The 21386-nt window shown below is 41.8% G+C and overlaps 1 protein-coding gene across 3 annotated transcripts in view; it reads right to left on the bottom strand.

Moving 5' to 3' along the window:
• Positions 1–21386, bottom strand: part of PLCL1 (phospholipase C like 1 (inactive)) — a 231462-nt gene that overhangs the window by 163699 nt on the left and 46377 nt on the right. The window contains exon 1 of one of the 3 annotated variants that reach the window (XM_052675366.1): positions 20813–21196. The exons of the other annotated variants lie outside the window; for them this stretch is intronic. Within the exon in view, the coding sequence (XP_052531326.1) occupies positions 20813–21058 (246 nt within the window). The 5' untranslated portion in view covers positions 21059–21196. Of the gene's footprint in view, positions 1–20812; positions 21197–21386 lie in introns of those variants that run through there. 3 annotated transcript variants of the gene reach the window in all.

Genomic DNA, 21386 nt, shown 5'->3' with positions numbered 1-21386 from the left:
TGCAGTGAGGTCTTCTTGACAAGCTCTGCTCAAACCTGGCAGCAAAAAACTATGCTGCTTCAGAAGGGCCAGGCAACCAGAACAGGGCCATGGGAATACCTGGAATTGGTCTTGAATCAACACATGGCACAGTGGGAACCACTGCAGAAGCCATGCACAAAAATCAGCAGAGCTCACTGCTCCTTAAAAATAAAGGAAGAGTTCACAGGCCTAAGTTTTAATGCATTCCTATCACAGTCCAGAAAATAACAGCTATATACCTGATGCTTGCTTCTTTCATGATACAGTGTCAGCCACAAGTGTGCCTGGTGGATTCATTCAGCACCAAAAATCATTTTTCCATCAACAACTGAAATAAAGCCTGTCCTACACACGCATGCCCATCTCTTCCACTCCAACACTTGAGTGTGCGGATTCCGCACTTTTGACTGCAACCAGTTTTGCAGAGCTTGCTTCAGCACAGAAACAGTTACCCTTCATTGATGCCAGAAAAACAAATCATTTAAACCTAATCTCTAATTAGCCTTGATCAAAATACATAAACACGATGTCAAAGCACTCTCATAAGGCCCATCTAATCAGTTGAAAATCTTCCTTGGGTTAACAGCCCAGAGGGCAAGATTTTGCTAAATACAAGTATTTTAATACTGACAACATCCATGAAAAGCCTGAAGGATTTTCACTTCTAGCCTACTTCCTATTCTCACAAAAAAAAAAAAAAAAAAGAAAAAAAAAGAAAAATTAAATTATGAAGAGGAAATAATTCATCCATTAGCTTCAACGCTTCAGAAGAATCAGTGGGGCAGCATTTAGAGTGAAGTTCAACCCAGCACAGAGAAAGCTGGCCTGATCAAGCCCTCTCAACACACAAACTGAAGAAAAAGAATCAACCGCTGCCCCATGGTATTTACAGGATAAACTGAGAAATAAAACCATCTTCTGTGTTTTAACCAGATTTTTCTTAATATTTTAATATGAATTAGTTAGCAAAAATACATTTTATTCAAATTGCAAGTAAGAACTACTGATTGCATCTGAACTTAATTTAACCAAATGGTTTCTATGTGATTGGACAGGGATTATCAGTGAACTAACGCAAGCAAGCAAGTTTGCTCTAAATCATCACATTCCATTAAATTAATGGTTGTGCTAGTCAGGAAAGCAGTGTATTGTTTTACAATGAAATTTTATAATACTGGTTTATAAAGAAATACTGCTTTATATTAAATCAGCTTTAAAGCAGAAAGTACATTTTGCATCCAAAATTCTGTAGCCGACAGGGAAAAAGGGAAAGATGTTAACTTGCTTAATTTGGAACCAGATTACTGTCACAAAACATTCTGTAGTAATATGCTGCCTAAATGATGCAACAAAATTATTTACTCATTCAACTATTCCAAGGCTAGGATCATGTTCGGATACAAGCATCATAACACATCTTCTGGAAGGACAGTAAACAGAAGGACACGAGCACAAACAGTAGAGGCCCTACATTACAACTCTGCAGTGAGGAGAAAACCAAGGCAATTGGGATGGTCAGTATAAGCCTGTGAAAGATAAATTACCATGAAGAAGCATATTACCGTAACAAGTGACAAACATCTTCTGAAAATTAGAGATGGAATATACAGCTCCACTAAGCATCCCTGGCCTCCCCATCCTTCTCTGCTTACAACTATGAGCACCTACGACAGAGGATCTGTAGGTGCTCCTCAAATACCCTCAATGTGCCACCACACTCCCTCTCTCCCTCCCAGCTGGACTGAGTCACTATGCTGAGCACCCCCAAGCACAACTGTGAGCACAGACCACAGCTGTCCAGCTCCCATCACAGCCTCCCTAACCAAACGCAGAGCTGCTGAGCTTCCCCCAGAAGTTGCCAACTTGATGGCATCCACCCTCCAGCAACATCTGCAGTAAGGTTAGAAGGACAGAAACATTCACCAAGAGCATTAGCAGCTTCCTCATGAATCCTGAGGAAAAAAAGCACAGAATATCATGTAACATGCATGCTGCACAGCTTTCCTTACATGATCAAAGGAAGGTAATTACAAATGAGAAAACAGTTTCCAGGAATTAAAGGCTTCGGAAAAAATATGTGCACTTCTTTATCTGAATGGTTTTATAGGCTGCTCAAAAAAAGCCACAAACTCAATTTGCTACCGCAAATTGCAGACGGACTGAGAATTTCCTCTTGGACTTGAATTACATGCTGTTATATGGCAAATATTAGGAAGTAGGAAGTTGCTTAACTCATTTTCTTATGAAGCACCACACTTAAAGCTGTTATACAAACTGAAGCCTAGGGTGGGGGTGTAGTTTTCTGCTTTGTGTGTTTCTAATGTTCTCTGGTCATGCTGACATTTTATTAAAGGAAAGAAGCAACAAAATCTACTTCTAGTTTTATTACTTATGTGTCATCATCGGAAAAGACTTGAAGGGTGTTTGGCTAGTGTTTTAACTGATTTTTCTCTATATTTCATCCATGGAAGTTAGAGCTGTTCATGCAAAAAATACTCAAAACAATGAGTTGCAGGAAGAAATTAAAAAAGGATGAATTGCAAAATTTTCAGTTCTCAGTACTGCATTCAGCTGTAATCTCCAGAGCCGAGTTTTGTTTTATGTAACAGAAGACAAAAAACAGGTGTTGGAAATGAGCATGAGCTTGATTCTCTGCATGCTGTCCTACTAGGAACAGCACACACGACTCTACATTCCCCTTTTGTATGTCCCCACAGCCTCAGGCAGAACAGCCAGACAGCATGCTCCTCATCCTAGGGCTTTTTGCATACCTTTACAACTTGTCATGAGATAATTCTGCAATTAGATCTTACTTGGATGGGACAATCCACTAGAAGTAAGGCTTGGAGGAGACCAGACTCTCTCTCAGACTAAATAATCTTTGAAGAACAGAACAGGTTACCGATTCAGATAGTCAAAATTGTCAGTTAACTGGTTTCAATCCAAACAGCCAAGATATAACATGTAGCATTCAGATACCCAGAACAACATTTGTCTGGTGGCTGACACTGAGTACGTTTCCATAATAGAAGGAGAAATCCTGGCCTTCTCACCACTCACATGAATTCCACAGGACGGGAAAGTAATACACCTGCTCTATAGACACACATCCAAGTATTAGCAAAAGCAGCAGGAATAGCTGTGTAACAGACAGATTTCCATTCCCATGGTTGTAACATTATAAAAAACACATCAAATTTGAGAAATTAAATAGAACTACAGAGTAACAGCTTGCTGAATTTTGATAACAGTAGCCCCAAAGGAATAATAATTTTGGGGCTGCAGATGTGATCGTTCTGAAATCCCTTTCAATTTGTATCCAGCATAAACTTGTGAAAGTTTATTTCCCCCATAAAACTGCAGGTTGAGACTTTTCCATTGCTCATCAAACACTCAAATAGCTCCTTACACTGTACAATCTGCGCTAGTCCTGGCATTGTTTCGTAGAAAATTGGTTAGCAAAACATCTACCTTTCAGTTACTTTCATCACCTATTTAAATATGAACAACTTAAGTCTGAAATTCTCCTCAGACTCACTAAGCACGCCCAGTATTTTTCTTTGTAGTCAGAACTTACAGGAACTATAAAATATAACATGATTTGAAGACTTTTACTCCAAAATGAATGTAATATTAACAGTGCTGGCAAATTTCAAAGGGAATGTGGAAGGAGGAAAGAAATAAATGGTGACAATTCTGATTCCTTACGCTGCAGACGAGAGAGACAAGCCTGACATCCTCAAAGCCATCTGGAGAAGAAAAACAATTTCACTTCTTTGTTAATACAGTTGTTTAGAAGTCACATCCTTTTGGAGGGGGATGCTCCTTTATCTCAAGCACTCCTTTATCATTCAAGGAAAGAATTTTTGCTGTTTTTTTCTATGAATTCTCATTTCTCTATTTCTCCAGACTCATATATTTAATCAGTGCTGCACCTGCCATGCTTCCTGGAAAGCAGATTACACCAAGTAAAACAACTCTTACTGCACTGAACAGTGTCCTCATAAACATCAGAGTCTCTGCTTGTCTTTCTGTGTTACCAAAGTTAACTACATACAATTTTATCTTTGTCTAATGATTTGTATTTTCTTTTCCCCTCAAAGACAAAGCATGGTGTATTTACCTTTGAAATTGCTACACAGACTAAAAATTCACCATTACATCACAACAAAAATAGTGCAACTTCAGCCAACACACCAAAAAGGTAAACAGAAACTAGTAAGTTAGCTTGTATGCAGAAATGGTGATTCTACATTTTGAAGTACTCGAACATTGGTAGAGCCTACTATGGAAACTAACCAGAGCTCTATACTTTATCAAATACAGCACAAATTTAAAAAGTGTGATAAAAAAAACAATCGTAGAATCACATTAGTGCTCATCAAGTCTGTTGACAACACAATATTGTCACCCTTACTTGCTCAGTAGTGACAAAGCAAGGAAGCCAGTACCATAAGTCTTCACACCACAGCAACTCACTCCCATACATTTTGACTAGCCCTGATCCTGTAGCAATGACATAAGGTGATGTCATGCAGAACCCAGGAAGCACTTACGTAACTCATTTGATTCTTAGCTTTGAGCTATGCCAGGATAGTCCAGAAATAAGACAGTAACAAGGATATGGTGGATAATGAATGAAAAAAATCCTTATCTGAGTTAAATCCACAGGCTGATCAACACCACAGTGACTTACATCAGCCATCACAACAGTTTCAAATGTAGCACAGATTTCATTCCAGCGTAGCAGGTAAAAAACATCACTGCATGGACAAAAGCTCACAGACGTAGTGTTTTTTATTTGACAGTGTCATTGATGACCTTTGTCATAAACTGATGGCCATTTTCTTCGCAATCAAAAGTTCTAAATGGCAAGATAAAAAGAGACAAAGAGCAGCAGCATTTGGATGTCAATAAATGATATGAAGCCACTATTTATAAATGGCTGCAAACTCCAGCAGAGGTTAGAAGTACTCAGTCAAGGCCTTGTTAAATCACACTGCAAGCTTTCTGCCACTGCTCTCCTGTTGTATACATTCAGCCTATTTCACCAAGCTGGCAGATGCACCCAACAGTGCCAGCATCATCTGTTCCGATTTCAACAACAAGCTTCACAGAAAGAAGAGTGGCTAAACGCAATGAAGTTTCTGCACACAACCTGCTCTTCTTATGAAATATAATAACACAGGAGAAACACTACTCAATTTTAATTCCATTCATGACACATTTCTATGCTCCAGTTCAGTGGCAGGGTTTTAAAGGTTATTACAACCTCTGTAATCTATATTAAAAGATACTTCAATATCAAGCAAGCCTTCACCTGCCTCAGAACTGCACATTCCGCTCCATCATCTTCACCTGTTTGTTTTCCCTAGAAAATTACAATATCACTGTGCATCTTCAGTGCTCTGGCAATACAGCATTCAAAACCTCCTCACCCTTAGCTCCAAGTAGGCGTTACTTTAATTAACACAAGCAGCATCAGCAAAACATCTACAACAGACTGCAGGAAAGGTTCCTGCAGTTAATAACTCCTTACAAGCCCTGCTTTCTTGCTAAACAGTCCCTCCCCTACAAGCCCACTGTTGCACTACACACAACATACATTAAAGAGAAGGAGATGGGAACATTTGTTCTCCTGCAATTCTTTGAATGCTTCCAGATACAATTACTGGCAACCCTGTTTTTCTTTGCACTTTCCAGAACAAAGTGGAGTGGAGTCTTCAGAGAAGAAGATACCCAGACAGATCTGTAAAATCAAATATGAATCCATCATCATAGTGAGTCATTTAATTAGGCAGCTTTGCATGGTTAGAAGTGACCTGCTGGGAGAGAGAGTGGTAAACTTCTCATATGGTATACAAACTCTAGCAGGAAAAAAAAACAACCACAAACAACAGAACAAAAGAGTCAACAGCAACGAGAGCATTAATCATTATTATCACTGAAAACACCATGAAGCTTATCTGAAAAGTTAAACAACCACTAGAGATGATCAACAACACTCCAGAGTGCATTGCCTGGATTATTTTACTGCTATTGATCACCAAGTTACCACTGAAAGTGAATAAAAGTTGCATTTCTTGGTGACATAATTAGAAGCTCTGTAACATGCCAAGCCACATCAGGTCCTTCCAGATGGATGCTTATTAAATCCCTGAGGTCTGGAGTCTTAAATGCTGGTGAAACTAGCTGTCTGCAAGAGACTTAGCATTACAATGTCAGTAGAACTGCCACTACCAATACAGCAGAGTGTGACAAATACCGTGAATACTTTCCTCAGCATAGTGAGATCATTTACACAGCAGCCAACATACAGTGTCAAAATCCTGAAATCCAGCATTTTCATGAACTTAGAAAAGGGAGGAAATAATGAAGTTTGCCATAATTTGGAAACAGTAAGATCTGCTGTACAGGTTAACAAGTAGCCAGAATAATTGAGAGTAACTGATGAGATCAAGTCACACAAACATAGAGTGCATCTACACTCCTGTATTCTTCTTTCATACCATTCAGCCTCATGTTCACACTCATTCACTGATTATTGTATAGGAGCATGATAAGCCTGAAGGGTTATGTAATGTTATGACCAAACACTGGACAAGGATCCAGATATCAATCATTAAATGGAAAATAACCTAAGTTCCTGAAGATAAAATGTACTATGAACAGCTGCTAAAATACAGAAAGGAATGACAAACAAATCCTAAAAAAAATATAGACTCATGTTCAGATGTACTAATCAATTAATTCAACATTACCAGGAAAGTTAGAATAATTTCCATTGTCTAAACTGCTAATTATTGTTACTTGCTGTAATGAAATGGAAAACACAGCAGCAATAGCACAGTAGCAAAGTCCTCGGCTGCAGCAAGTGAGGATATGCTCAAATACAGCCACCATGGACACAGAAACAAAAAGGGAAATTCTGCTTACACTTCAAAGCCTCAGGTATGCAGGGATTTCTTTCTAGCAGGATCCCCTTGCTTCCACTGCCAACTCTTAAATGAGGTCTGGGAAGAGGTGGACCCTGACTCCATCCCTTCCAGTCAGTCAGATGATCGCATGCACCTGAGCTCCGCAGGTTGGCCCCGACTTCCACCAGTGCTCCACCACTGCTTCAAGCCTTGATTAGCATTTCCACTACACTTGCTATGAGAGGCATTCATTGTTCCTATTCTAGAAGTTGTAGATCCTTTACAACTGCCAATATCTGTCACTCATGAAGATCAGCATTTGTTTCTGGTGCCAAGAGGTCTGCTAAAAAGTTATCTAAATACACTACAGATTAAGTCCTGCTTTGATGCAACAAATCTTAAAGAGAATACCTGATATCTCGGACACACAACCCCTCCACACAGCCAATTCTGATGGCACAGAAGAGTGCTCTGTACTAGTTTGCTACAGCAGCATAATATAGCCTGTAGCTCTTCTTTCTCAGGCAATGAATGCAGCAGGTTTCTGCAGAAACTTCCAGCTCAGGCTGAAAGTAAGCGTTGCACTTTTCAAGCAAACCCACAGCACTATGAAGACAACATTTGTTCTTTTGCATTCCCTCATTCTTCTGGCACTCATTTCAGAGGCACCTTTCCATCTTTCAAGAAAAGAGACCCTGAAAACATCTATGCACAAGTTTATTTCAAAGAACCACCATTAAAAATCATGATACAGATAACCTAGTATACCACCCTTAATTTTAGCTAGCTCTTGATGAGCTTGATTAAAATTGATGTTGGTCTATACACAAATTCTCTTTTAAAAATCCTTTTTAAATAAGCCATGGTAACTTGTAATTACAGTAGGCCAAAAAGAATAACAGATAACTCCTAAAAAGAACTTGCAATGTTGCCAAGTTATTTGGCAGTGAAAACCATACTTTGCCTTCTTATACATACGCCTCTGCTGCAACTCTCAATTAAAACAGCCTTTTTTCTTTGAAAAGAATGTGTATTCTGCAATAATTATGAAGTTTAGCTCCTAGGTTCACTGAAGGAAACAAGACGATCATTTCCCACTGCTACAACTGTGCAATACTGCAGAATTTAGCCTACAAAGTCAATGTAACATTCTGTAAATGTTAATAGGCATGCCAAGTACATGCAATGCATAGATAGATGGTGTTGCATTGAAGGGCAACGTGCTCAGTTTGGCACCGTAAGCCTGGTCACATTCAACACAAACAATCATGATGATGGATTCACAAGTAGTGTCCTTCCCAACTCACCTAGCACCGTTCCAACAGCTCATTCACAACCCCTTCTTTACTGGTCTAGCAGTGTCCAGTCAGAACTCCCGTGGCTAGGTCAGTGAAAGAATTCTGGCCATGCCCAAGCAGAACTCACACAGCTAGCTCAGTAAATTGTGCCGTTTAGTAGCAAGAGATTAGATTGTTTTGAATTGCCAGTGATAATTCATTGTCTGCTAAGCATGTGAAGTTCAATTTGAAGCATGTGCCAAGAGCGAAGAAAAATTCAGCCTAGCCTTAACTGAGCTGAGTTATAAAACCAACTCTACTCTCCATAGCCACGTGTGCAATCCTTACCAGCAGCTAAGGTAGATAGGTTGACAAGAGAGGTTCAGCCTGTCCACTGACTCCATGAGTAAGAGAAGATCCGTGTCTGACTTGTCTGAAATGATATTTTTCCTGATCTTCTGTCTCTCAACCTATTTCTGCACTATTTCTTAGTCTACAGGTGGAACTTGAGTAACTCCAGTTATTACATACCTTTGTTTCAATGGACATAAAATTATCTCACCTCACTTTTATAGGTATATTATAAAGAATTCAGAACACATGCATAGAGGTGGTAACACCTTACAAGCAGGTAGCTTTTGGGAGCAGAACATGTTATACTGAATGCATAATAAGCAAAGTGAATGTTCAAAGGACATCTTTTTCTGTTAAAAAGATGGCAGACTTTTGGCGCAGGGTAGCAGGTAAGCAGTTTGGTACCAAATCCCCATCCCAGCACTGTTCTTCTAAGATCCAGTACGTCAAGTTCTCCCGATGTTGCTGACATCTAAGGTTACCTAAGCAACTATTACAGACCACAGAACTTGGCCTGAGAGTCTCCACTCTGCTCCACTTCCCACACCACTAAATGGCACACAGGCTGCACTCTGTTCTTGTACCCCTGTGAACAGTCTGTACCTTAGTTTCCGGTGAGCAATGCTACACCTTAATCAATTATTCCACGGATGGATGAGAAGATAATAAACAAGCAAGAAGGTACCATGTCCTTTTAATATACAGGTAATCTAGACCTGTAAACACATAACTGTTTTTTTAAATGGTATTTGGAGAACTGTACAATATGTGCTCCTGGCTGCAAAATGCCACAACACAAGTCAGAGACATTCTGCAATCCCTGAGTGGGTGTACAGAGAGGTAAACAAAGTAAATGGCATTTCAAATTTTGCATTGCAATAAAGAGTTCTGGATTACACCGCTTACGTGGTTTAGCTTTGGTGTATCTTGGTTGGGTCATGTCTTGTGCCTCACGACTAACCAAGAAAGAAAGGAAACACTGCAACCTTTTACATGAGAAAGCTCATCTCTCCTCTCCCAGTGAATGGAACACTGTGCCCACACTGTTCCTTTCAAATCCTCAAATTTCTAAAAGGATGCCAACAGCACTCACAGTGGGATGGAGCTCAATTTATTCAAGATGAGAGCCAAGCATCTTTGGAGAATTTAAAAGTTCATCTGATGGAAGTTTGCAATTCCCTTTCTGCAGAGAACAGATACATACAAGGCAGACGCCAGCTGCAAGTCAGTTTTCTTAAGCCACAAAATATGCTGTCCTTTCCTATCTGGAAGAAAAGCTAGAATGGGATCAGAGAGTACCCTTAAGGCTGGGGGGTTTTACTTCACAGACTGCAAGTCTCAAGTCTCCAAAAAGCTGCAGCAAAAATCACTCTTTCAGATGTCCTGGGCACTGCCCACAGCCCTGCAGCTTTCCAGCACCTCCTCTCTTTGGCACTGCTCTTCTGCCATCTCACTACTTCATGTGCTCCTCTTCATTCCCACTGTGGTCTTGTCTCTGTTTGGCAAATGAGACCATCCATCCAGCACCAGAGCACATCCAAATCTGAGTCCAAGCATTTACCCTCAGAAAAGGGAACTCTTCAGGAAAAGGGACAGTTCTTTTTAATGGAACTCCAGCAGCCACAAGATTTCATCAGAAGTATTTACATGTCAGCATTTCACAGTATATGAGGCATTGTTACAGTGAAAGACACTTACTGTCTTTAGACCAATCAAAGGAAATGAACTTATTAACCACAACTCATCTCATTGGATTAACCTCTTTTCCTATCCCTTCAGTTTTCTACCTTTCTACATATGTCCTCCAAGCCAGGCTGCTGAGCACATGCAAAGCATGCTGCTTCACAACATCACTTTCACATTCCCAAGCCAAATTTTTTACTTGTATTCCTTCTCTACTGATGAAAATCAGCTTCTACAGAAAAGCAACACCGTTTTTGGGCTGGTAAAAAAAAAAAAAAAAGAAAAAAGAAAAAAGTCTTCAAAAACCAAGAAGATTGTTGAAGGGCACACTCTTACTTGGTGACCAAAGGACACTGGGGAAATGTTTGGCAGCCAATGAATGAACTCTAATTTGATCTCAGTGGTATTTGGATAAAAATCCTTTGAATGATTCACTCTCACCCTCAGCCCTTGAAATGAACTACTTGTTTACAAAATGCAGGGGAAAAAAAGTATGGAGTGTAAAGAAAATTTTCATAGACAGTCAACACACACCACAGTAGCACTGCCAAGTAACTTCTAGCAAGTGCATCGTTCATTAAGTCATTTCTGCTTTGTTTTCTCTGCTCTAATAAGTTATTCTTTTTTGTTTCTACTAGGAGCAACTGTTATCCCCTGAAACCCATTCTTTATCAGTTTTCCAGGCTTAAACCAATACACTTCTGCCATAAAAACTTAATACAGCTTAAAAGTAGAATTACTATAACAAAATTAACTACATTTTTAAGTTTTTAAGAGCCTGAAGAATAAAATTTCAAAACAAAATAATTTAGTATTGTGATTGGACATTTGTATTGCAAATGATCAGCTCTACTCACTCTCCATTAACAGCAGTGGGAAAACTGCCTGGTTTCACAGACTGCAGAAGCTGTGCCTACCCAAAATCTGCATTGCTTTAGGGAGCAAGCACCATAACAAATCATCACACTGAGAAAACCCACAAGCTGTACGTACAATATGACTTGCATTTTCAAATCACACAGAAGCAGAACCAGTTTTATATAACATTAGAAAGCTCCACTTCTTTTGGGCTGCAGCTGGGTTTCCCTGTACCGAGCAGAGCACCACGGCTCAGGCATTACACACAGAGCAAGGCCGACCCCAGCAGAGCTCCTGCTGAAAGCTGTGCAGCTCCCAGCACCCTGTGGCACAGAGCTCTGCCTGCTGCAGAATGCTCAGCATTTAGCAAAAGTCTTTTTCATTAGATTAATGAATTCCAATATCTATTTTTCAGCCAGTGCTCACAAATGTTTTCACTCCAGTATTTATATCAGGTACCCTGGAGGTGTGTCATGTTCCAGCAGAGTACAGTTTTTAGTGAACTATAACATTTGTTAAATTAACTCAATAAAGCTTCTACATAATGTCATTTGGGGAAGAAAGAAAAGAGATCTTACAGTAATTCATTCATGGAGCTTTCCCCAATAGGTCTGGCTTCAGCAGTCACTTTAGCTAAGCAAAATACAACTGCTAATCAGACACTTACATATCACAGAATCAACAAGATTGGAAAAGACCCACAGGATCACCCAGCCCAACCATCCACTGATCACCAGCAGCTCTCATTAAAAATGATAACTGTTGCATATGAAAACTGCTATAAAATTAAATTGCAAAAACAAAGAAAATCAAGTTGGATGGCTCTGCCAAACGAAAGTACAGCTTATTAAAAAAATGCAATGCTAGCACTCAAAAGTCATCTACATTTACAATGAGCTGCCTATACTCTATTTTAAAAGCATCTAAAGAGAAAACCCCAGTAAAAAGCAGAGTTGCTTACACTTTTACTCAAATAGCAACAGCAGACTAAGACTGCCTACTGGATCCAAGAACAGTTTCCTCCTTTCTGAAAAAAATTATCCTGACAGCAAAGAAAAAAATTGGAACACTTATGTGTTATTTAGAATGGCAAAACTTCCCTAGGTTCTGTAGGGCATGGAAAGCACAACAGGAGATGTCCAAATGGCTTGGAGCCACCCCAGGGCACCTGGTGAGCCTTGCAGGAAACAAGGACGCAAAGCAACAGCAGCAGCCACAGTTAGCAGTAGCAGGGCAGGAGCTCCACAACGTTATCAGCTTCACTCCTCTCCCTGACAGCCTCCCCTGTACACACATCTGTATGACATTCACTCCCATTTTTTGAACTTTGCTTGAGCTTCTAAACACTCTCACCCTCAGCTTCAGCCTGCTCTGTCCCACGGCTTTCCCTGTTACCTGAGCATTACCATCTGAGCCCTGTGTCAGACTCGCTTTCTGCCTTTTTGCTCACAGACACGCTGTAGCTAACTTTCCACATGAAATCACTGCAACACACACAGGTTTGCTGACTTTGCAATGGGATCCAATGTTACCAAATTTATTAAGTTCATGGTGCCTTTTTCAGCAGTACGAGTGTGAAAAGTTGTTGGTTTAAAAGTGGTGTTACAATCTGAAGCTTTCTAGAAGAGACAAAATGCAAAGGAAAGTACAGCAGCACACACAAAGCCAAGATGAATAGATATATTTCCATATGCAGCAGACCCCTCTTAAACCACAAACGCACCCCATACTTCATTTATCAACTCCTTTTTTGTTGCATTTTCCCCAATAAAATACAATCTTTTTGTACTTCACAATCAAAACAGAACCACAATCCACTAGAACTGCCCAGTGAATTAAAAACATGCTGTGCATACCTAAAATGCCCAATACATGTAATTACACCCAAATCATGCTGGTTGGATCGCTGCTCAGCACAGTTAGACAGACTGCAGGTCTGTAAAGGAAGAAACCTCGAGCATTGAGCTTTATCTGAAAGGTGCGTAACTGAAGTTGTATCCCAGTTACCAAAACAAATTTCCAGTGAACAAAGAGGATTTGGGAATCCTAATTATCCAACGTCCTAATTATCTAGCACCTGTAGTCACTCACAACCATGCAAGTCAATTCAAGACAACTCGATACTCAAAGTAATTCCTACTTTCTATGAAGCCCAGAACAAGGCGCTGGGCAGCAAAGGCTGGCTCCCTCAGCCCCCAAAGCAGTACCAAAGCAGGGTGAGATTGGTCAACCAGGAGAGAAAAGATTCCACAGGACAGAGAACCTCCTGGGAGTAATCACTATGAATACACTCAAATTTAAAGCTTTCTGAGTTATGTGAGTTCAGGATTCTCTCTCTTCTCCCATCTTCTTTTGCCAAGATTATCAAAGGCATGGCGTGACTACTGGTTCTGCCCTGAGCATGCAGCTCAGAGGAAAAATCATTCACAGTAACATTTACAGCTGGAATGTTTTAAATCCTCCCTGTACACTAACAAGGTCATGCTTGGGTGTCTGATTCTAAGGCTTCAATCCACCATTAGACATGCATGTCACAATAGTATTACCTGACATATAACGCTCCAAATTATTAATCACCTTAAGTGGTTCTGGAACGGGAATACTGTATCTCAGTTTACTTGCAGATAATCACTGAAGTAAGAGCATGTACAAAGCCTCAATGGTCAGTGAGTTCCAAGGTAATAAACACATGGCTTAACAATGAGCTAAGACTAATGGATGTCACCACAGTAATTTAAACATATTTCAGGAAGGGACTCAGTAACCATGAAAGCAGTGCATTTCTGAAATAAGAACTCCCCCAGAAACAGCACCTATATAGTAGGCTTCAAACCCAAAAATTTTTATGATACAGAAAGATTAAAGAACAATGCTTCAACTGTAAGGATACTTCCACATCAACAAGCATAAAGATAGGTCTTTGGAACCGTCAGCACCTAGAAAATCTATTTAGCCTTTCCCAAAAGTTAACTTCTTAACCAAACCTAGATTACGGTTTAGAAACTAGCTATGTCAGAACCCCCAAGCCATACTGACTAAAAGAAAAATAAATAAGCTAGAATGCAAGAGTCTAAACATTCATATTAATCATCATTCCCCATTCCCTAATAAAATTGTAAAGACATTACAAAAAATTACACCTACCAGGTGCATCCTGGAAATCAAAAAACATGCTAATTAGGTTTACGAGCAGTTAAATGTTTCTTTTGCCACAGAGGATGCCTTACTGGCTCTACAGTAATTGCTTCCATTTTTTACATTTGCTGCTGGGAAGGACACAAAAATATATGTCATTAACTGAAATAAAACATTTCTGTTGCAGACTCAGTTGATCTCAGCGGAACTACAAAATTAATAAAATATCATTATTATGAGGAATAGGATTTGCATCTCAGCACAGATATGAACACTTAGTGTTATTAACTGCTGCTGAGCATGTTTGCAAAACAGTACAAAGCACTCCTTTGCTGCTGCCCTACCCACCAGGCCCATCACTCCAACAGAACATTTCTGAACTGTTAATTAAGTACTTCTGTCTTTGGGTACACAACAAACAGGTTGATTTCTTTTTGACTTATCACCAACCTCGTCTCTTTGTCTTGAGAACAAAAACAACTGCTATCTCTTACCCCAGGAAATCTATCAAATGACTTCCCACACAGATCTGCTAGAAGTGGTGTTTGCAAGCCAGCAGACAGGCTAAGTTACAGTTGCTGGTATCCTACAGAAATGATAATGCCCTACCAGCTCGAAAAAAGGTCACCTTTAGAAACTTTCAGTGAAAGGCATTCAAATAATGTTGACTATTAGGACACTGCACTGAAAGACACTGCAAGCACTGCATTACTACTACCCACGTTTAACGAGTCCATGTGTTAACATCACATGCTTTAGTGAACCAAGTGACCAGAAAGCTGCTCTATAGTTAGCAGTCAATTTCACAGAGAAGTTAGCTACAAACTCTTATGCAAACAGTTTGCCTTGTTTGTAAACTACTAACTCAAGTCTTACCTTGAGTCCACTCAAGTAAATGTAAAGGCTCCCACTGATCTGTAAGAGACTTTTAGTCAGGCCCCAACCTCTCTTCGAGCAGATGTTAATCTAAGAATTTGTGCATAACAGTGTCTGAAAACCACAACTATGGTACCATGTGGAAAATCTGACCATTGGAAATAAAGTCAGTGAAACATGAATGACTCCATGAAATGCAAAGAAAAGAAACCTTCGCCCCTTCATCACAGGCTGACTTGGTTATAAGGTACATTTCAAAATGCTCCACAGCAAATGTAAGAATCCTTGAGCACGCTCTACCAAAAATATGTATAAGAATTTACCTGGCAAAATGCAGATCTCTGAAAAGTTAGGAGAGCATAAGTATCTAGGAGAGCCCTCCAGGTTAGCATCGTATGCCTAAACCCCTGCCTGAATCCCATTTTATACACTTAAGTCCTCGCGGAACACCTTACTACAGAAAATCATTATTGCTAATTTGATTCTAAGAACTGCAGGGGACCTAAATCCTTCTCACTACAAAGTTGTTATCTTAGGCACGGCAGTACTTGACCTACCTACATTCACAGAATCATAGAATGGCCTGGATTGCAAAGGGCCACAATGACCATCGAGTTTCGACCCCCCTGCTGTGTGCACAGTTGCCAGCCACAAGACCAGGCTGCCCAGAGCCACATCCAGCCTGGCCTTGAATGCCTCCAGGGATGGGGCATCCACAACCTCCTTGGGCAACCTGCTCCAGTGCATCACCACCCTCTGTGTGGAAAAACTTCCTCCGAATATCTAAGCTAAGTCTCCCCTGTGGCTTAGTTTAAGACCATTCCCCCTTGTCCTATCACTATCAATCCACATAAGCAGCCATTCCCCCTCCTGTTTATATGCTCCCTTCAAGTACTGCAAGGCCACAGTGAAGTCTCCCCAGAGCCTTTTCTTCTTCAAGCTAAACAAGCCCAGTTCCCTCAATCTTTCCTCATATCAGAGGGCTGGAGCACCTCTTCTCATCTTAGTAGCCCTCCTCTGGACCTGCTCCAAGAGCTCCAAGTCCCTCCTGTACTGGGGGCCCCAGGCCTGGACACAGTACAGTAGATAGGGCCTCAGAAGAGCTGAAATTGTTTTATTTCAAAGGAAAAAGCAGGGGTCAGGGTCCAGTCTGAAAGGCCCATAGCCCACCCTGAGGAATTATCTTTGCAATAAATGCAACAGTTTCACAGTATTGCTGAAGATGAACAGCTATTCCACTTACTGGTTATAACTTATTTGACAAAAGCAAGCTTGTAACCAGCACAGTTCCTCTTCCAGCCTGTTTGAATTAGATGCTTATGAAAAAAACAGTGATATAGAGAATCCTGGTGCAGAATCATGACTACATGCACTAAGACTACAGCAATGCCTTCACAATCCAGAAAATCTCTTCAAGATGCTTCCTCTTTCTAAAGCTGATAAAAAAAATTCTGAATTATTAATGCAAAGTACTCTATTTCTAATCATTAGACCAACAATAACAGAAAAGTCACCTGTGTCTCTTATTATTTTAGTTTTCCTTACCAAAGGAATACTGGGTTAGATAAAGGTCAGTGCAGGCTGCTATCCCAGCTACAGGAGAGCACGCATGCAGAGGCACTTAAGAACATAAAAAGTGATCAATCCTCCACTGCAGCTTCCCTTCAGCTGGTAGTTCATGGACTTTTTAAGCCAGATGCCTCTGGTGCTTCATGAAGCTCTCCTCCATCAGTTTATCATTTTGATCCTGCTTGAACTCATTTACATTTCTGACTGTCATAGCTTTCTGTGGCTGTTATGAGCATGATTTAATAACATGCCACATCAGAAAATATTTTAAACTTGTTGCTATGTAACAATTACTGGGTTTCCCCCAATTCTTCTGTGAAAAAAAGCAAGAATAAGAGTTCCCTATTTCTCTCTGCCCTGTGTTTGGAAATTTCCTTACATCTAAAAAACCAACCTGCAGTTGGCTTTCTCCAAACTGACCTAAGGAACTTATTTCATGGCAGTCTTTCCATGGTTAGGCACATCATTCTCGCTCTTCTCTACAACTTTTCAAGCTCTGCCATCTCCTGTACAGTGTTGTCTACCTATTTTTCATTTTTCCATGTACCTATGAATATGCCAAAGAAAGCAACTGCAGTAAAAGCACCACTGGCTATTAACCAATTAATCAATTAGAATAAATCTTAGCAACAGCTTCAGATTATTAAGCAGCTGGTATCTAAATGTAATCTTACACAGCAAAAAGTAAAGTAACTGAAGGTTACTGCAGAATTGTTAGTCCTGAAAACTCCAGTCTTCTCAGGAAAAAAATGTTCTGTGGTCACGTAGCACAGGCAGACACGCCATGTACTCAAAACACGTGAGTTCTGTCATCACACTTTAGAATGCAAGCCAAAAGAAACTAAGCCTTGCATTCTTTTTTTGTCATAAGTTTTTTAAAGCTAAAAAAAGTCATTAGGGTAAATACAACTTCTTGAAAGAAAACGAGTGACTATCTTGATACATTCCTACTAATCAATCTGATTACAAAACACCAATGCTTGCAGTTCTTAGACTAGCAGCACATGATGAGCAAGAACAACTCAACTGGCCCTTAGAAAAATACCCGTGCACAAAAAAAGCAGCAAGTAAACTTCAGAACAACTTCATTAAAAGGAAAAGGCCTGTCAGCTCTAACATGACTAAAGTTAAAGTCTGATTCCACAGTTCCTACTTCAAGTTCCCTTCACAGGAACAGCCTATGTTATTAACGCAATACTGAGCTGTGTTATCTGCTGCAGTATCTTTAGACAAGTATCAGGAAGGAGAAAAACGTGGCCCTGGAAGTACCTACTGCAGGCAGACAAAGCAGAAATAGAGCCTGATAAGCACTGACCAGAAATAGATTGGTAAGAAGTTACAAAATGTTTAAGCAGGCATTACATAACAAATTACATGGCCTTCCTACCCATTTATTAAAATGCCCTTATGTGGCAACGTCAGAAGGAACGTGCCAGAAGGAAAACAGCAGTCAACTCTGCCTGGAACTCTGCACTAGAAAGGCAGCAAAATTTCACATGTAAAAGAGGCATCCAATTCTTTGGCCTCTGTTTTCTGACAGAAAGTGGCTCCAATTAACATTTTATTTGCAAACAATAGGCTCACAAATGAAAAAAAAAAAAAAAAAAAAAAAAAGCAATATGGAAAGACTTGAACAGTAATTTAGTCAAGGTGTGCACTCCATGTTAAGGCTTTCTGGAAAATGGGGCTGGTTCTATCCTGCCTTGCCCTTCCTCTCAATCTGTCCCCAACCATCACACACTGCTTCTTTCAAGCTCCTCACAGCAAACATCCTTTCCTGCTCCAGTTCCGTGGTACCACTTCTTACTCTCTTCTTGCAGTAATAAGAAAAAAAAAAAAAAGACAGCTAATGCACATGTAATAGGGATATTTTCTAAAGCACAAGAGCACCTACAATCGTTTCTCATGAATTCTGTTTTGACGTTACCTCAAGCTGCAAAGCTGTGAAAGTAAAATGGGAATAAAATATTCCAGCTACATTTTGTTCTTTTTGTATGAGTTCTCTGGTTTCAGAGGCCAAATATAGAGCACTTGAATGCACTGAAGATTATCTAGAAGGGTTCATATTTTACTAATATATGCCAAATGCAATTTGCTGCAAGAAGTTTTTAAAGCAAATTGCTGCTCAGCCCTTTGCACTTAATTATCCCGTGGACACCAAAATCCTCCAACGAGAGCAACTGCAGCCTGCACTGGAACTGGGCTCTCCAATGCTAAACACAAAACTTGGGAAGCTCAAAAAGACCGCTGGGGGAAAAAAAATGGTGTCAGAAGTGTATTTTGATCATTTAACCCTACAGAATTTTGACTTTGTGTTCCACTTGTGCTTAAGCATACCTTTAGAAGCAGGAAAATAAGGCATGAGTATTCAGTTCCTGCAGAATGAAGGCTTGCTCTCTGCTTCAACTGCTTTCTGAAATCCATTTTTTTTCCAGCTGATAAGACCAGTTTAAGGAAAGCAGTGGAATATACTCTGGCTATGGGCTCTAAATACCACTGAGACAACACTGCTGGGAAGAGCAGCATGCTCAAATGGAGCCTACCAATGCAATTTAATTTAATCAATCACCTGAACAATTAACATTAAGCTGAATTATTCAAGGTAAGTTATGGGACTGTTTGGCTCTTGGTATTTGTACTTGAAGACCAACCCAGCCCCCTACAGCGATGGTTCAGATTTACATACAGGCACGCACCCTTTGTCCCACAGCCCCCTTCCCATTTAGCAGAGCTCCTCTCTGTAACACACCAGCCAAGACCCATCAGCCCCTTGGCCATTAATTCATCAGGCGAAGCAAACCACTCTCCGTAGTTTTCGGCCCTTTACTCCTCTGAGCCCACCCTAGTTACTGTTACTTCCACCTGTCCCAGTTTGGATGCACAATTCCTAAACACAGGAAACAGATTCTATCCAGTATTCCAGATCATGTATTACCATTTCCTCACACAGCACTAATACTTTGTGAACTGTCAGAAATAGCTCTGTCAATTAACACCACCCCAGGATGTATCTCAAGAAATTTTCTCCAGCTGGAAAGCGTATCACTTCGCTCAATAATAATGCTAAATGTCAACCTGTACTGAAAATGCCACGCTATCATTAAAACATATCTTGCATTTGTGACATTCATATTGCTGGTAAACTCTACAAAAACCGTGTGTTCTTTCCTTTGTGCCCAAGACTGTGCATTTGCAGTTCCCAAAACCATCGCACAGTTCTGGAGTTCCAAAGCAGAACACTTTCAGAACTTTGTTCCTGATTTAGTAAAGCATTTACGAGTTGATGTTAAGATCAGATTGAAAGCATTCAACATCGTGCACACTGGATGCCCTTAGAAGACTGCAAGTCACACTTAGTTAGACCTAAGGAGTTAATATTTCAAGGTGGAACTTTTAAAAGGACCCTCGGGGCTCTTTTGCACTTAGCTACCTTGGTCTCCTTTGAACGTTAAAGCTTTATAATGCAAAAGCAATCCTTTCGTTTATCCCTTCATACTCGGAAGGGACGCACTCAGACCTAAGTACGCATTCTCCCCTTCTGGAACAGGGCTCTGCCAAGTGCTTTCACACGTTTAAAAAAATGAATACTCATTTCTCAATGTTCCCACCGATGTTTCACAGAGTACAAATCGCTACAAGAGAATCACACGTCAGCAAATGCTGAATTAACTTTGCCCAGGAGGCTCCATTCATCACCTGCCTAGAAGCCAGCGATCCGCCCATCCACCAGCAAGGAGATTCCATCTAACTGCAAACCACACATCGCTAAAAATTAAATGGCAAAAGAAGCACCAGCAAGCACGGTCCGAAGGCCGCTCTCCTCACCGGATCGTAGCGGAGACAAAGGCTGCAATACCACCGCCAGACCCGCTAATATCACATGGCTGCGCATCGCGCCGCAGCGATCCGCACCGCGCTCCTCTCCCAGCCCGCCCGCAGTTAACTTGTGACACCGCATTGCTGCCTGCCCGGGAGCGACCCGCTCCGCCTCGCGCTCCTTCAGCAGCGTCCCGCAGCACAGCTCCGCCGCCGCGTACCAACTCCTCAGCTCCCGGGGCGGCGGAAGGCGCCGGGTCCCCGCCCGGAGCGACACCGTCCCGACGCGCGGCCTCCCGTACTTACCTTGATGATGCTGCTCCGGCGAGGGGTGGCCTTGGCCGCCTCCAGGAGAGAGGCGTCGGGCTCGGGCGCAGCAGCCGGCACCAAGCCGCCCCCGGGGAAGCGCTCCCCGGCACCGACGGCCGAGACGCCGCTGCGGCGCTCCCGCCTCCTACCCGCCGCCTCGGGCTGCTCCTCCTCGGCGCGGGCGGCGGCGTCGGGAGGCGCCCGGCCGGTCGGCCGCTCCCTGCCACCCGCAGCCTCTGCCATCACCCCGCCGAGCGGCGGCAACTTCTGCGGGGCGCTGCGGGGGACGCCGGAGGGGAGGGCGGGATCGCGTCCCGCGGCGCTCCGTTCAGCGGGCGGCGACGGGGCGGAGGCCGGCTCTCCGTGGAGCGGCCATGCCCGAGGCGGCCGGGGGGCTCGGCTCGGTGGGGCAGCGCGGAGCGGAGCCGGGAGCGCAGGAAGCGCGGCCGCAGCCCCACTCTGTTGTGACAGGAGCCCGGGCGTGCCGTGACGGGCGGCGCTGACGGACGGGGCGCAGCGCCACTCAGCGCCGCCGAAGCCGCCCGCGGGCACCCCGGCGACCAATAGAAGC

The sequence above is a fragment of the Tympanuchus pallidicinctus genome, unplaced genomic scaffold (assembly GCF_026119805.1).
Source record: "Tympanuchus pallidicinctus isolate F22 unplaced genomic scaffold, pur_lepc_1.0 scaffold15, whole genome shotgun sequence".
NCBI lineage: Eukaryota > Metazoa > Chordata > Aves > Galliformes > Phasianidae > Tympanuchus > Tympanuchus pallidicinctus.
This window is presented reverse-complemented; position numbering and strand designations above follow the sequence as displayed.